The sequence below is a fragment of the Neophocaena asiaeorientalis genome, unplaced genomic scaffold, assembly GCF_003031525.2.
Source record: "Neophocaena asiaeorientalis asiaeorientalis breed wild unplaced genomic scaffold, Neophocaena_asiaeorientalis_V1.1 scaffold110, whole genome shotgun sequence".
Classification (NCBI taxonomy): Eukaryota; Metazoa; Chordata; class Mammalia; order Artiodactyla; family Phocoenidae; genus Neophocaena; species Neophocaena asiaeorientalis.
This window is the reverse complement of record NW_020175053.1, coordinates 4,169,583-4,185,411: the sequence shown is the minus strand read 5'-3', so window position 1 is coordinate 4,185,411 and position 15,829 is coordinate 4,169,583. Positions and strand designations below refer to the sequence as shown.

Below are 15,829 nucleotides of genomic sequence, written 5' to 3'. Positions count from 1 at the left end.
CAGATGTTATCTCTCCATGGCCCTTACTGGGTGGGAGGGGTCCCCTTCCATCCTCTGCCTTACACTATCAAGAGCTCACTTTGTGGTCAGCCTTGTGAATCGGTGCTGATACTGGATTTGAAGTGTGTGCCCTTGGCTGTGAATAAATCCACTCAGAGGGACTCAGTGCATCGGAAGTTTGCTCTTACACCTGTGTGATTTCCCAAGTCTGATCATGCCACGAGAGTTTATAAAATAACAATGAAAATGGGTGTAAGTTTTAATTTTTTTCTTCTTTTTCTTCTTTTTTTTTTTGCCCAGCCGATGATGATTCCTCGTGTAAACTACCGAGCGGGGAAGCAGGGATTATTTGGGACAGCATATGCTTTGCCTTCCTTCTGCTGCAGAGAAGAGTTTTCATGAGCTACTATTTCCTGCACGTCGTGGCAGATATAAAAGCTTCACAGATCCTGGCTTCGAGGTGGGTCAGGCCAAGGAACCAAGGGGTTTCTCTTAAGAAACCTGTCAGGAAGTGATATTGCACTCTGATTCCTGTCTGAGCTTGCTTGTAGAACCCACAAGAGATTAAGAGATTCCTTCCAGGAAAACTGATCCAAGAAGGCTTTAGCCCAAGGCCTTTAAGATCTAAAACAGAAGAGTAACAAGCAAGTCTATGGAGGGAATCGCACCTTATGAGGACTGGGACACCCTTGAAGGTTAAAGATGGACTGGTTGTCTGAGCCCCTCGGTCCAGACCTCATCACTGGAGTAGGTCCTCTGGCCTCGGTCAGAACAGGAACATAGGCTACGTCGGTCCAGAGTCTAGTCCATCTCCCCCCACCCCCCACCCCCACTGCCGCCTCCTTTTTAAGAAGAAACTCCTGAAGACAGAGAAAAACATAATCTGTTATTTTTCAGACCGTAGACAGAGGAGCGTGTTACTCCAGCCTCACCCTAAACCCTTCCTGTTTGTCTTTCCTTATCCCCTTCCTTTCAGGCTCTTTTTCCCCAACAACCTGATTTTTTTCTTCTCTGGGCCAGTGGCGCTGTTTATTACTTTCTCCTTAGATTCCCCCTTTTTCCATTTTCTGCCCCCAGTCGTATAGCTTTAGGGAAAAGACTGGGAAGAGACCTAGGTCCTAAAGAGGATGCCATTGAGATGGGGATCAAAGGGCAGCTGCATCATCCCCAAGAGCGAGCTTGTCTCTGAGACCCTGGCCCTGCCTCAATCCCATGGGACCCATGGTGCTAAACGACCTTATAAATGCTAGCTTGTATCATATCAATTACCAGTATTGATCATTCTGATTCTCTCTATACCACCAGTGTTCCCAGAGCCTATTTCTTCTCTGCCAGGAGAAGCAACATGTGTATTTCAAAGGTCCATTTAAAGGCTGAGAACTCCCAGCCATTGTTAACTAACCTGGAGCCAAATAGGATGAGGACCCAGTCGGGCACCTACATTTTTTTTTTTAACATCTTTATTGGAGTATAATTGCTTCACAATGGTGTGTTAGTTTCTGCTGTATAACAAAGTGAATCAGCTGTACATATACATATATCCCCATGTCTCCTCCTTCTTGCCTCCCCCTCTCCCCACCCCCATCCCACCCGTCTAGGTGGTCACAAAGCACCGAGCTGATTTCCCTGTGCTGTGCGGCTGCTTCACCCTAGCTAGCTGTTTTACATTTGGTAGTGTATATATGTCTATGCCACTGTCTCACGTCATCCCAGCTTACCCTTCGGGCACCTACATTTAATCCGAGGAGCCTTGCTGCACCCTCAGCCCTCACCATGTAGATGGACGCTGACTTCATTTAGGGACAGTAATTTACCATTACAGTTGTTTTCCTAATGCCCAGGACATCATTTTCAGAGCAGAACATAATGTCTCATCCCAATAGTAACCTTATTTACTTGTATGTAGCAGCCGGTCCTTTTGCTAGCAAATGCATCTTTCTCACCTTCCCCTAAAATTCGGTCCTTAGACACTCAGGACATAATAGTAAGCCAGCATCTTTTTCTCAAAGTTGTCACAATTATTCACAAAGCATAATCCTCCTGTTGTAGAAACTGGTGGCTTTGGTCAGAGTACAGCTCATGCTTGTCAAAACACAACCATGTCTTAATAAGCAGTGAACTCACAGTGAACTTCCAAAGACTAGACTAGACATTCATTCATTCGCTCGTTTGCCACCTGCTCTGTTATGAGGAGGTGGATGCTTGCCATGCGTGCCCTCCTAGAGCCTGCAGACGGGCAGGGAGATAGACCCGTCCACAAGCCGCTGCAGGTGGTGGGACGCACGTGATGCAGGAGGCATTCGGGAACCTGGGGATTGTAGGCAGGTGTGCAACCAGCCGCGGGGCAGGACCAAGGCAGCCTCCATTCCAAGCTACAGCCTGAGGGATGAACAGGAGTGAGAGGAGGAAGGTGCAGGAGGGAGACAGCCGAGGGAGGTTACCGGGGGATCGGAGTGGCTGGCACACAGACATGTGAAGATGAAGACTCAAGTGGAGAGAAATAAGCTGCGGGAAGCTGAGACTATCAGGGGCCTTAGAACCACGTTTATGACTTTAGAAGTGGCTGCACTTGCTTTTCAGTGGGCTGCAGAACAGATGGGGTCTAAGCAGGACCATAGGCGAAGGGACCAGGTAGGTGGCTGCTCTGGTGATCCAGGATGGAGATGATGGCCGGGACCAGGAAGGGATAAATTAAGATGGTTCAGAGGTGAAACTGGCCCAGATGGAAATCGATTGGTTGGCAGGGAGGTGGTGATGGGAAGGGAAGAGAGGAGGGCACTGTGCCCAGGATTCTGGCCTCAACAGGTGGTGGGGGGACAGCCCCAAAGGTAGAGGGTCTGAGGAGCTCTCAGCCAGGAGCGGAGATGGGCTCCGACTGTGGAGCTGTGGGTCTCATGAGCTTGTGAAACACACACAACCCGTCGGGAAGCCCTCGGGCAGCTGAGTGGACGGGTCTGGAGATGTGAGGAGACTTGAGGGTCATCGATACGCAGGCAGTGTTGGGGCAGTGGAGTGATTGGAGCTGCCCGGAGAGAATGTGGAGGTGAGACAAGGACCCTGGGCAGCAGTCACGCCTCAGAGATGGGTGGGGAGTCTGAGCCAGTAGGAGAGTGTGGGCCCGAGGACAGCGGCTTCAGAGCGGAAATTCAGTATACAAGATACGCAGAGACAAGGCTGAAAGCTGAAATCAGTGACCTCGACAGGTGGGGTCAGAGCCAAACACCAGCAAGTTCAGGTTGAGGTGACGGCTTGGGGATGGTGCCTGCAGGATATTTGACTGCAGGGACAGTGATGCAAGGCCGTGCGTAGAAACCCGTGTGGTGTGCGTGGTTCTTTTTCTAAGATTAGCAGACCTGAGCATGTTTGCATGCCTGTGGGCAGGATGCAGGGCAGAGATGCAAGAAGAGGGGCCGAGAGGGAAGGCCAGGGCCCCTCAGGCTGCGGATGGGGAGGCGCTGGCCATTGGCATGGGCTGTCACCTTCTCCACGTCACCGCAGGAAAGGCCATCTGGGGTGGGTGGCAGGAGGCTGAGAATCATTGCCTCATGACTTTGTTCTCTCTGGAAAGCAAGCAGCTGGGTCGTCTGCCAGGATTGAAAAGCCCTTGACGGAATTCTAGTTTGAGGAAAGTGTAAGGAGCTTGAAACAGCCGCTGTAGAAAAGCAGAATTTCCGTGGCATGGGGGAGGGGGTAGTTCACCAGATCCTCTGCCCAGCCCTGCATTCCTGCACCGCTGACGCCCCGTCATCAGGCAGCACGAGACCGGCATCCCAACGGGCTCCCGCAGACGGGATTTGCCAGGCTGATGGGATGGACCCCAATGGGACAGAGCTGAGGATACGGAGAAGTTGATGAGCTCTAGGGGACCTGGAAGTGGCTTGAAAAGTGAGAAGGAACAGAAGGGAATGGAAGGACAGGAGGAAGAGAATCAAAGGGAAGGGGCTGGACGGCCCATCCCATTGCATTTCCCCTCACGAAGCCCCAGCTTGCTCCACGCCCTTTCCTGCTTACTGAGTAGAAAATGAACCTGAACTCAACCCTCCTTAAATGTCCCCTCATGGGACGACCATAATGAGGGCAGGTCAGGGGCACAGGCTTTAAGAGGCTTGAAGAGGCCTTGACAGTCTCAGAAAACACACACCGTTTTCTTTTCTCTTATCCGCAGGGTTGTGAGCAGCCCCTCCCCCCAGGGGAGGCAGGAGGTGGTGCGTGTCCATCCACAGGGAAGGGACTCCCACTCCCAGCCAGGCAGCTGCCCCCAAAGAAATGTTTTCTAGCCCTTAGTAACCGTTGTCAGGGGAAGGTGGGTAACACTGATAAAAATGCTCATTTGTTTCATGTTTCTGACTTTTCTTTTAGGGGGGCTGAACTTTTCCAGGCCACGATTGTAAAGGCTGTAAAGGCAAGAATTGAGGAAGAGAAAAAGTCCATGGACCAGCTTAAGAGGCAGTAAGGATGCTTTCCTTTTATTTGAGGTTTGCCTGGTCCCATTCTGCCAGCTCTCAGCTCCCAGGGAGCCCCAAGCCCTGAGGAATCCATTTGTGGTAACTTTCACAACTGCCCAGGTGTTTGCTCTGGGTGTTGACTGAAATGGAAATGGTCCAAAGGAGGAGAGCATCGGGGTGGGGGGAAGGGGGCCGCCATGGGCGGTCCTAGTTCAGATGCTTACTCTGGAGCCTTGGGCAGGTCTGTCGAATTCTCTGAATTCCAGTTTCCATTTTTAAATCAGGACTCACAGTTCTACCTGAGTATTGGTAAAGATTAAACAGTGAATGAGACCAGGTCGTTCCCAGTAATACTTACTTGAAGTCCATCATATCTGTGGGTTAAGTGAACAAATACAGAGTTCTCACTTTGGAAGGATCTTTAGAGATAATGTAATCCAGTCTGTTTGGGAAGAAACTGATGACCCATGTAATAGATGACTTAAAATCCACAACTAGGGCTTTCCTGGTGGCGCAGTGGTTGAGGGTCCGCCTGCTGATGCAGGGGACACGGGTTCGTGCCCCGGTCCGGGAAGATCCCACATGCCGCGGAGCAGCTAGGCCCGTGAGCCATGGCCACTGAGCCTGCGCATCCAGAGCCTATGCTCCGCAACGGAAGAGGCCACACCAGTGAGAGGCCCACATACTGGATAAAAAAAAAAAAATCCACAACTAACCAGAGGCAGTACTAGAAATACACCCCGAATTTCCCTGTATCCAGTTCAAGGCCTCCTTTCCCACCACACCATTCTGGAGAACTCAAGCAATGGACTGACTCCACACAGGAGATCTGAGAATTCTTTCTTTCTTTCTTTTTTTAATTAGCCCACTGAAAATAATTATTCTCTTAGAGTGAAATTTCTAGCAGTAAGTGGAACCTCTGAGGATTGCTAGTGCCTCACGTGTTTGGGGCCAGGTTTAACAGCTGATGGCCATAGAATTCAAAACCTAGCCACTTTTTCTAAGGAAATGGAGATACTCTGTCAGCCCACCAGGAAAATTCCCTGGTTTGCTAGGACTACTTAATTCCATCCTGACCTCATTTTTCCAGCTTCTTTCCCTGTGCAAAAATATTTGCCAGTAAAAATTACACTATCCCATGGCATGGTTATTTTCACAATCAAAGATATGAGTTATGTAAAACTATATATAATGAAAATACAGTATGGTATAACTATTACCATTGTTGTTTCTAGCTATCTAAATCAGGTGTAGAGAAATAACAAATTTGAACCCACATGTAGAATGTGTTCCGAATTTCCCGTAAGTGAGACCTGTTACTATAATTCACGTCACTGGATTTTTCCATTTGTTTAAGAATGCATCCTCTCAAGTGAGAGGTCAGAATAAAAAAGAACGAAGGCAGTGATCATTGCAAAAGACAAATATTATTTAAGCTGCCCAAAACAGAAATGTCACTTAAAAACTTGGGCAGTACATTCAGAATTTTAAGAAACTAAATTAAGAAATGAAACCTTTCACGAGGGCAGATGTGGGAGAAAAAGCTCAGCATTGCGGTTTCTGAATAGACTTCCTGAATAAACAGACAAAAAGCTGCAATTCAGCATTTTTCCAGATCCAGTAAGAGATTAGATTTGACATGGAAAAGAGTCGTAGGGTCTGATAGAATACTCGAGAACATTTGAGGAGCAACTTCCTATTTACAAAACAGTTCTCACGCGCATACATCTTTTCACCTGACCTTCACGACAGCTATGTGAGGCAGACAGTATCTAAAAAGATAATGCAAAACCTGGGAGAATAAAGGATTTATATTTCATAATTTGCTGTGTTCAGAATGGCTTTGGTACAAGGTATAAGTGGACTTAAAGTATTTAGCATAATTACTATTGATCATATGATTGAGCTAGCACCTGTGTAGTGCAAAATAACATGGGTAAAAAAAAAAAAAACCAAGGAGACGTGTCGCTAATAAGTAAGCATCCACAAGTCCCAAATGTTGACCACTTTGTCCATGATTTTAGCTGTTTGCATAAAAGTGTACAGGTAACTATGGGTGTGTTCTTGGCATTGCTGCTGCTGTTTTGTTGTACAGGATGGATCGCATCAAGGCCAGGCAACAGAAATACAAAAAGGGTAAGGAGAGGATGCTGAGCTTGACTCAGGAGTCAGGGGAAGGCCAGGACATCCAAAAACTCTCTGAAGAGGATGATGAAAGTATGTTGAAACATTTCCTTCTTAGCCCAGAGTACCTTGATGTTGAGTAAAAGCATGATATTGGGTAGGGCTGTGAAATAATGTTACTTTTCCTTCTGCCAGTTTTATCAATGTATCTTTTTAACTCAGCAAGTTTTATGTTCCCATTGTGAGTGGGATGTGTTTGTTTGTTTCATAAAGTACATATTTAATGAGTCTATGACTTTACAAGTATCCCCCAGTTCAGCAAGACGACTTTAATATAACCTAGCTTCCGTTTCACAGACGTGTGATTCTGAAGAAAATAGGATGAGTTTGCTTCATTTGTTCCTTTAGGGAAGATATTTAAGCTATGCAGTCTCCTGTTGCCTTTGATTTCTATAAATTTTATACAAAAATTAAATATGTAGGTCTCTGAATAATAGCAGTTAAGATATCATTCAATTATGGTCTGTTCCAATGAAACTTAAGATGAAATACATATTTATTATATCTAATTATAGATTTGTTATATCCAATTAAGTTTAAAAGCTCTTTTTAAAGATGTTTGCATGGTGGTTTTCTGTTTGAAGGGAATGGAGAAACAATGCATGGTATTCTACCAGTGCATAATATCTATTTATCAACAGTAAATTTATATTTTTCCAGCCATGCATTAAAATGATCACAAGAGAAATTTCTGGTTATTGGAATTATGCATTTTAACAAATTATTTGCCACTAAATTGTTCTATAATATTTGGGTGATGCTTCTTTTCTGTTAATTCCATGGAAAATTTACTGTGAGATGCATCTTTGACAGATAACCCCTTCATTATTATATTTCTTCATATACCCTCAATTCCTAGAGAGAAAGTGAAAACGTGGTGTTACGTTAATAGAATACTGAGTATTTACCTTGTGAAACCGGCTGCTGACCCATGTAAACTTTTCAGATTCAGTAGAGTTTCTTTTCCTGACTTCTGATGTACTTTTGCAACTTGTCTAGATTTTGACAATTGAGTTGTTAAAGCGTGGTTTTCAAAGTTTGTTTTCTCACTTTCTAAGAATTAATATTTGGACATATTTTATTTTAGGAGAAGCAGACAAACAGAAAGCCAAGGGCAAAAAAAAGCAGTGGTGGCGGCCTTGGGTTGATCACGCTTCCAGTAGGTTTTCTTGATCCTCTTACAATTTCATCGATTCTAACCCTTATATCCTTGACCAGAATTCAGGCGTCCCCATGACCTGTGCGTCCCATGCATGGTTTGACGCTTGTGACTTGATAGGGGGTCAGAGGGTAGGAAATGTGATCTCTGTGGGTCTCTGAGCCTGACAGATGGAGTCGTCCAGAGCAATCAGCTGATTACCCTGTGGCTTACGTGCTCCCAAGTACCACTTACAGGCTCAGAAAGGGAAGAGGGATTAATTACTGTGTTATCCAATTCTGAGGTCCAGAGTTCTGCTGAGATGTATTTGTTTCATGGCTGAAAACCCTTCTTAAAAATGAGTTTCAGCTTTTCCTGGGACTCTGCTTTAAGGAGAACCGCTATATTCGGAGTGTCCGTGACCCTCTTTGTAAGGTACTTGACGTGAATGCCAACCAGCACCAATGCCCTTTTTTGACAATTGAGTTGTTAAAGCGTGGTTTTCAAAGTTTGTTTTCTCACTTTCTAAGAATTAATATTTGGACATATTTTATTTTAGGAGAAGCAGACAAACAGAAAGCCAAGGGCAAAAAAAAGCAGTGGTGGCGGCCTTGGGTTGATCACGCTTCCAGTAGGTTTTCTTGATCCTCTTACAATTTCATCGATTCTAACCCTTATATCCTTGACCAGAATTCAGGCGTCCCCATGACCTGTGCGTCCCATGCATGGTTTGACGCTTGTGACTTGATAGGGGGTCAGAGGGTAGGAAATGTGATCTCTGTGGGTCTCTGAGCCTGACAGATGGAGTCGTCCAGAGCAATCAGCTGATTACCCTGTGGCTTACGTGCTCCCAAGTACCACTTACAGGCTCAGAAAGGGAAGAGGGATTAATTACTGTGTTATCCAATTCTGAGGTCCAGAGTTCTGCTGAGATGTATTTGTTTCATGGCTGAAAACCCTTCTTAAAAATGAGTTTCAGCTTTTCCTGGGACTCTGCTTTAAGGAGAACCGCTATATTCGGAGTGTCCGTGACCCTCTTTGTAAGGTACTTGACGTGAATGCCAACCAGCACCAATGCCCTCCCCCCACCCCGCCCCATTCCCAGAGCTTTGATTCCATTTGCATGTAAAATTTCTGGGCAATTTATTAAACATAAAGATGAGGACACCTTAAAACACATTTACTTTCTCATGCTGCCTCCTTCCCAGTTTCAAAACAGCTCTAAAACTACACTCTAAATTCAGTGCCCAACATGTGGCTGGCCTCAGAGGCACCCGCAGCTCAGCCAGGACCAATTCAGAGCAAAGTCAGAAGATGGTTTTGGAAAAGCAGAGCTTCACAGCCACACAGAATTGGAGCATTACCCCGCTGATCACAAGAAAAAAAAAAAATGGATGAGGAATCGTGGAACTCAGTGGCTTTATCTGCTCCGCTTGGCAAGGGACACAGCACTCACTATTGGCGATGGTATTCTAATGGAATGATCCATTTCAATCTGGCCCTCCTTGAATTTGTTAGAATATTGAATAATTATTCATTATCTTGCAAAGTACTCAAAATGTCTTCAGCCGTTTGCGTCTTATATTATGTCTCGATTACTGTAGCTAACGTAATCATACAAGTAATATCACCAAGGTCCGTGACATCAGCAGGGTCATATTCAGAATCACTAGAAAATCACAGAGATCAGAATCCTTTCCCTCACCTCATTCTTACTGTCATTTAGATCTGGTGTTGGCCTTTCACCCAAGAAATAATTTCCTAAAGTCAGCAAGCCCATTTGAGGAAGTGATATTCAAAATTTGCTCAGGACACCTGGATGTAATCAAATGTAATCCCAAATATTGAATTTTGGCATTATGGTATAAAAAAAAAATCCATGAGTTCTAAAGAGTTTCACTGTATTTGCTGCTCAAAGACAAAGATTCAAGTTGAAATTCCGTGTGACTCGTATGGTCCACTGGCGTGTCAGTCATGCTAACAGTCTCGTAGTGCCGATGCTGTGTGCCGATCTCTATCAAGTCACAAGTAAACTGTGCCAATCTTTCTGTTTTAAAGGGCCCTTTGCTAATTTAGAGAGACCTATCCATTTCAAAATGGTGTCATACTGACGTTTTGTCCTTTCGTCCAGGGTTACATTCCTACTGCAATCGTTGTGGTTCTTTCCTTTGCTCATGTAAACACTGCATTTTGGAAGGAATTGGATATGGTCTTTGATCATCACCTTATGAGTTGGTTACCCTTGAAAGAACTTCTTCTGAAGGTTATTGAGTTTAGATTTTCTGATTCATTTCACCCTCATTATATCAAGTTCTTGAAGGCTGGTATTACACTACCTGTGCCTGTTACAAGACTTCCAGTGCAATAATGCTGGGATGTGTGCCACTCATAGTTTGGAATCAGAGTCTGACCGTGGCGTTAAAATTTTTCTACAAAACATATTCCTTTTTACAAGCTGGTGAGGAAAGGAAAGGAATTGACATGAGGTTTATTTTGTAGACTGTGACGATTTCCAGAACTTGCCTGGAAGCACTTTATTGAAAGCCCTTTTTCTGATCTCTCTTGAGTCGCTGGGCTTTTAAATATTCCTTAGAGGTGGCAAGTGTAAGAATAAGTGTCTTTGGAGTGCCCTTGTATAAACCCATTGACGACGTAATAATGCTGTTACGTTGTTCATATTATGGGTAAGCATCTGAGATGCTTGACATGGTCTGTAGGGGACACCCTCTCGGTTCCATATCTATGTGTACACAAACCATAGCATCATTGCTGTTCAATGATACCTTCCATCCTCGTGTAGTGGGTCTCCGTGTCAATTCTGTACAGCCTAAGTCAGTGCCAAGCGTCACTTCATTGTCAAATATCTGAAATAAAGGGCCAAGTTCCTTTGGGATACAGGTGGTGGGATTTTAAAAGTCATTTTCACACTCAGCCGTCAGCATCAGCATTCGTGGTACATAGATGGACCCAGGCTGGGGCAGGATAGCTATCAGAACCCAGAAACGTATACATAAGAGCTTCTCTACTTGTTATTAGCAGACAGAACTTCAGAAAATATTCTCTGTTTTCCTAGTTTTATTTCAGTAACAATTTATAAAGGAATTGGAGACTTTTAAAATACTTCCTTCTTTTTTTTGATGTGTTAATTGTACTTGTCACATACAAATTGGCAACATTTTTCAAATAATAAAAATCAGTGTTATGACTGTGATGAAAAATGTTTGGACTCAGTATCCACATGAAAAAAAAGTTATCGAAGGTATGATTGAATACAATTAAAGCTATTGTTGATTTTAGAGGCTATAATGAGGGTAAAATGTTCAACATTGGAAATCTTGGTTTTTACCAAATGACCACGTGACGTCAAGTCCACGTGACTTCCCCTCAAATCTCTGAGCCTATCTGAAGCATTACTTTCACGGTCACCCTCACTGTCCAACAGAACGCTGTGACTTTGGTTTGTTCTTGCTTATTCTTGCCTTAGTTTGAATTGCGTTTATTTCCTCAGGCTTAGGCCCGGTCCTCTGGGCCTGGTTCTTTCTTCAAAATAAAAATAAGAAATTACAGTGTTTCTGTTCAAGGATATAAGGCCCGATTCATTCACACTGCATCTTCACGACAGAGGCTTCAGATTTGTCTGAAATCTGGGCAAAACTATTCACTGTTGTGTTTAGTGATATTCAAGCAACTAGTTTTCAACAAGCCAAGGTTCCCCACGACCTTACAACAGAGGAGTCCAAAAGATAAATAAAGACAGCACGTGATGTCATCCAAAAGACACCTCAGCATTTGAAAACACAAATAGAACTTGAAAATATGAATATGTTTTCCTGCAATGATGGTACAGTTCTTGTAGCATCAGAAATGCACATGCTGGGTCTCTTTTCTCTGATAAAGTAATGATCAAATTGATAAAGATTCCATTCTCAAACTTCTTAACTCTGTGAACATTTCAGCTCTCTCTGCTCCTGTGCTTAAGACAGCAGTATGTCCTGGTAGGGACAATGTCAGGCAAGGCAAGGACGGTCCATACTGTTTGTGCTTTGGGTCTTATGGTCGGCACAGTTCTCCTCAAATTTCAGTAAGTGACTGAGGGCTCCTGGTTGACCGGAAGCCTCACAGCACTAAACTGTGTGGACCCTGTCTGCCGGACCTCCATCTGTCCCATTCTAGGCATAGAAACAGCCAGAGTGTGGTGGTGGTGCTCTTTTTTTGATGTTACCTGCCCATTCATGACAATGTGTGATTTTTTAAAAAAACTCTTTCAAATGTCTTGCCATCCGTGTTACGGCCCCATGTCTGCACAGTATAAAGTGAAGGAGAAGGCTGGTGACACTGATTCTTGCTCCTGAATCATCCTGATTAGCTTTGCTACAGCAGTTTGGACCCATTCAGACAACAGCAAAGCCTCTGCTTCACTTCGGCCTTGCCTAAGGGCCCCAAAGTGCTGAATTGTGACACGATAATAGTTTTCAGGCCTTTGGCCATCTTGGTAACAAAAGCGGTTGCTGCAGAGTTGATCTGGTGCATCTGTGTAAAATTTGCTATGAAAAAGGAAGAAAACGCCAGATGAATGCAGCAGCGGCCAGGTCTCCTCGGAGGCCTGGACGAGGCCTGGTGCTCTGCAGACCACATAGCACCCCCTCATCTCCTGTTTCCTCCACCCCACCAGCATCTCTTGCTGTGGTCCTTTGAAGGACAACTTGTGTGTCTTTGGGGGCATTTCATTCATACGCCCCCAGTTATCTCATATCTCTTCCAAGAAATAAGTAAATATTTTGTTTTGCTTAGTGGTCAGGAGTGGAGATTACTATTTGTTTGAAACGGACAGTGAAGAGGAGGAAGAGGAAGAATTAAAAAAGGAGGATGAAGAGCCTCCACGAAGGTCAGCTTTCCAGGTAATTACGGGGATGAGGGAATCACGGTCTTTGCTAGTTGAAGAGTTTTTCTTTTTGACAGACCTTGATTGCAAGCCTAGATTTCTTCTGCCGTGTTCACGTGTTGTAGCTCCCAGAAGCGTCTGATTTACATCTGAAGTAGTGTGTCCCATCCTGCTGCTTGCTGTCAGCGTTGCCATCATTACTGCAAGAGTTCCTGCGAGAGCACTGGTCCAGCCAGGGCTTCGTTCATTTGCATAAAAAAATCTGATGCTCTATCAAAAATAAGGCTTCCTTGGGTGAACTTTCTTTTGCTGGCATTGCTTTGAACTGTTTGAGTGGACTTCTCATTCCATAGGTGAAATAGTTGACCATGAAAATAAAATCCCTGCTTTGTTGTGAAAATAAACGGTCATTTCAGTGTTACTTCAAATTTTGAAAATCGGTTCCGTTTGTATTGCTAAAGATTTTAGAATGTATTGAAATCATGAAAACCTCCAGCCCAGTTTTGACGTCCTCAGCTTAACTGCCTTTCTTTTCCGGAGCCTGCTGTATCATTCTTGGTGATATGACTCACCAGCCTGGTATCATGTATCCAGTGAATGTATAGTGCTTGTTAGAGTTGTGGGTTTGTCAGTAGAGTTACCTATGGGATGAAAACTTGGTATAGATTTCTGTTACAAAGGAGCATGCCTAGGACTCTTCTTTCCCATTTGTTAGACTACAGGGCACACAGAAGGACATCCATCCAGGCTCATGATATGTCCATGAGAAGGCCATTGTCAGCTTGCTGGCCAGGTCTTCCCAAGCTGGCAGGTTATCTCCACCCCTGTCTTCCCAGTGAAATTGAAGAACGAAATTATTCACCGGGACACCTTGCTTTGAGGCTTTGTCACCGGCCCCATTGCCTCCTGTGTGTGTTTCTTGATGACAGTGTCTGTGTGCATGTCTGTAGCTGGCTTATCGAATACTAATAACTTGACTTGTTTATTTTTATTCCAACGAGTTTTCTTCTAACCATCACTCATCATGCAGCAGAGGAGAGAACATGACCATCTTCACCATTTTTACAGATTACATGAACGATGGGCTCTTTTCTTTATTCCTAACCTACAAGCAGGGTATATTTGATTCCACATTCAGTGATGAGCACGTTTTAACTTAGTCGATGTAATTATAGAGACAAACTCATACCAATGTCATATATTAAATGATCAGTTTTTGGTTTTTTTTCTACTAATTACTCTTGCTTTGTCCTTCTTTGTAGAGAGCTATTGGGAAGTTTGCGTCAGCCATTTTAGCCTTGCCAAAGTCTGTCATTAAACTTCCCAAAACTATTCTTCAGTATTTAATCAGAGCTGCAAAGGTATTTGATGTTTTACTGATGTGTGGTGTGTGGCCCTCCGCTCTGTAGACCTTTAGACGAGCAGATCCCATTGCTCCACATCTGTGTTTTCCCTGTTCTATACATCGTATGATGAAGGAATTAGAAGAATTTAAAATATTGGGCAAACTTTTCCAAAAACTGTTTTGAGAAGACAAATTTCTTATTATGTGTTTTTCGGTGGACATCAGAGCCGATTAAAAAAATAGAAAGAGAAAATGCAGATACAGATCTAATTTCTCCCCTTCTCGTAGTTTCGCCTAAGTCACATCTCGTGTTAAAAGGTCACATCTGGTTGCATGCATCAGATATGATGTGTCAAAGTATGATCATTTTTCTCAGAAAGCTGGTAAAATTAGGAATCAGTAATAAAAGACTCATTTTGCTCCATCTCCTTTCTGGCTCCCCTTTAAGCCTCCATCTTCCTAAACTGGACTCTTCTGGCATCTTCTGCCCTGCGTTCAGCATCTCTCTTCACTGGGCTGAGCTGCGTGGATGGTCTATGCAGCCGCCACACTCCATGTCATCAGGGATGCTGCTGAATAAGCTGTTACAGTTATTTGTTAGTTCACCCACTGCACAACAGAAAGTATCCGGCTACCTATGCTGTGGTCACTAAGTTACTGGAAATCATAAACAATGAATCGCTATTCTTGTACTTTATAGAAAGCCATTTCTCCTGCCTTAATCTGGAGTAAGCACTTGAACTAATAAAATGTTCCTCCCGGGTTTAGATAGCGAGGGAGACCTTTGCTTCTCGCCTTTCACCTGGGGGTCTTATTTAAGTGCAGGTTATTTAGATTCAGCAGGTCCAGTGGGACCTGAAATTCTGTGTTTTTCTCAAGCTCCCAGGTGAAGTGTAAATGCTGGTTTGCCTTGAGTAGCAGGATCTCGACCTCTGGGCTCCTTCCCTTTTTAAAATGCCAGGATTCTGACTTGTAGTTTAATATTCCCTGTTGCCACTTCCCTGGGTTTCTTTTCCTCTCCCCTTTTATGACGGCACTGTGAGTCTCTTCATTCATATTTAAGAATTTATATGGAAGACTGCAATGTGATTATCCCCCATCTTACTGTAAAAACAAAAAAATTTTGTTACTGGCAACAAAAAGAAAGGTCTGGATCACAACTGAATTAAAGAACATTTTAGAAACCAACCAATTTCAGTTAAAGATCTACACTTCCATAAAGTTCTCTCCTGTTTCAAAAATTAAATGTATTTTGCATAAGAAGTTTTCGGTCAAAGGAATCCCATTTCCCTAACATTTACAGTGAAGTCACTCAGGGGAGGGTCTGAGATGAAGTTGGGCCAGTGGCAGTAGCAGCCGGAGAAGCCGGACGTCATTTATGCACATTTTCATGTGTTTTTCTCCTTAGCATCAGCGTGTGTGTGTCTGTTCTCCAGAGACACCATGACAGTGGGTGATAGTTACCTCTGTGACTTCAGAACTGAGATGTTTCAGAACGAAACTTAATGTCTCAACTCTGTAAGAATTGGGATGTTTCCTCTTCCTCCTTCATTATCAACTTTTTCCTGAAACAGTTGGCCTGATCCTCTGTCCGATGTTCCTGGAACTGTAAAATATTTGTATTTCCAAACATCGACATAGAGATCATTTACCTACCAATGAGGACTTGTCATAATAGTCTCTCCGTCCCTCCTTTCCCCTTATTTGCATGCTCCAAACTCTCATCTCAATGGGAAAGCACCCACAGGATCAATCATTTAAGGACCACATGTAGCACCAGGAATGCCTTTCCAATAAGGCAACATCTGAGTGGCCCGAGCCGTTTCTACAAGATT

General features: G+C 44.0%; 1 protein-coding gene across 1 annotated transcript in view; it reads left to right on the top strand.

The window, feature by feature from the left end:
* The window catches only part of PIEZO2 (piezo type mechanosensitive ion channel component 2), a 338,761-nt gene that overhangs the window by 276,084 nt on the left and 46,848 nt on the right, over positions 1-15,829 (top strand). Inside the window, exons 28-32 of the mRNA XM_024763891.1 lie at positions 301-460; positions 4,360-4,449; positions 6,541-6,662; positions 7,717-7,788; positions 12,559-12,665. Of these exons, the coding sequence (XP_024619659.1) occupies positions 301-460; positions 4,360-4,449; positions 6,541-6,662; positions 7,717-7,788; positions 12,559-12,665 (551 nt within the window). The remainder of the gene's footprint in view (positions 1-300; positions 461-4,359; positions 4,450-6,540; positions 6,663-7,716; positions 7,789-12,558; positions 12,666-15,829) is intronic.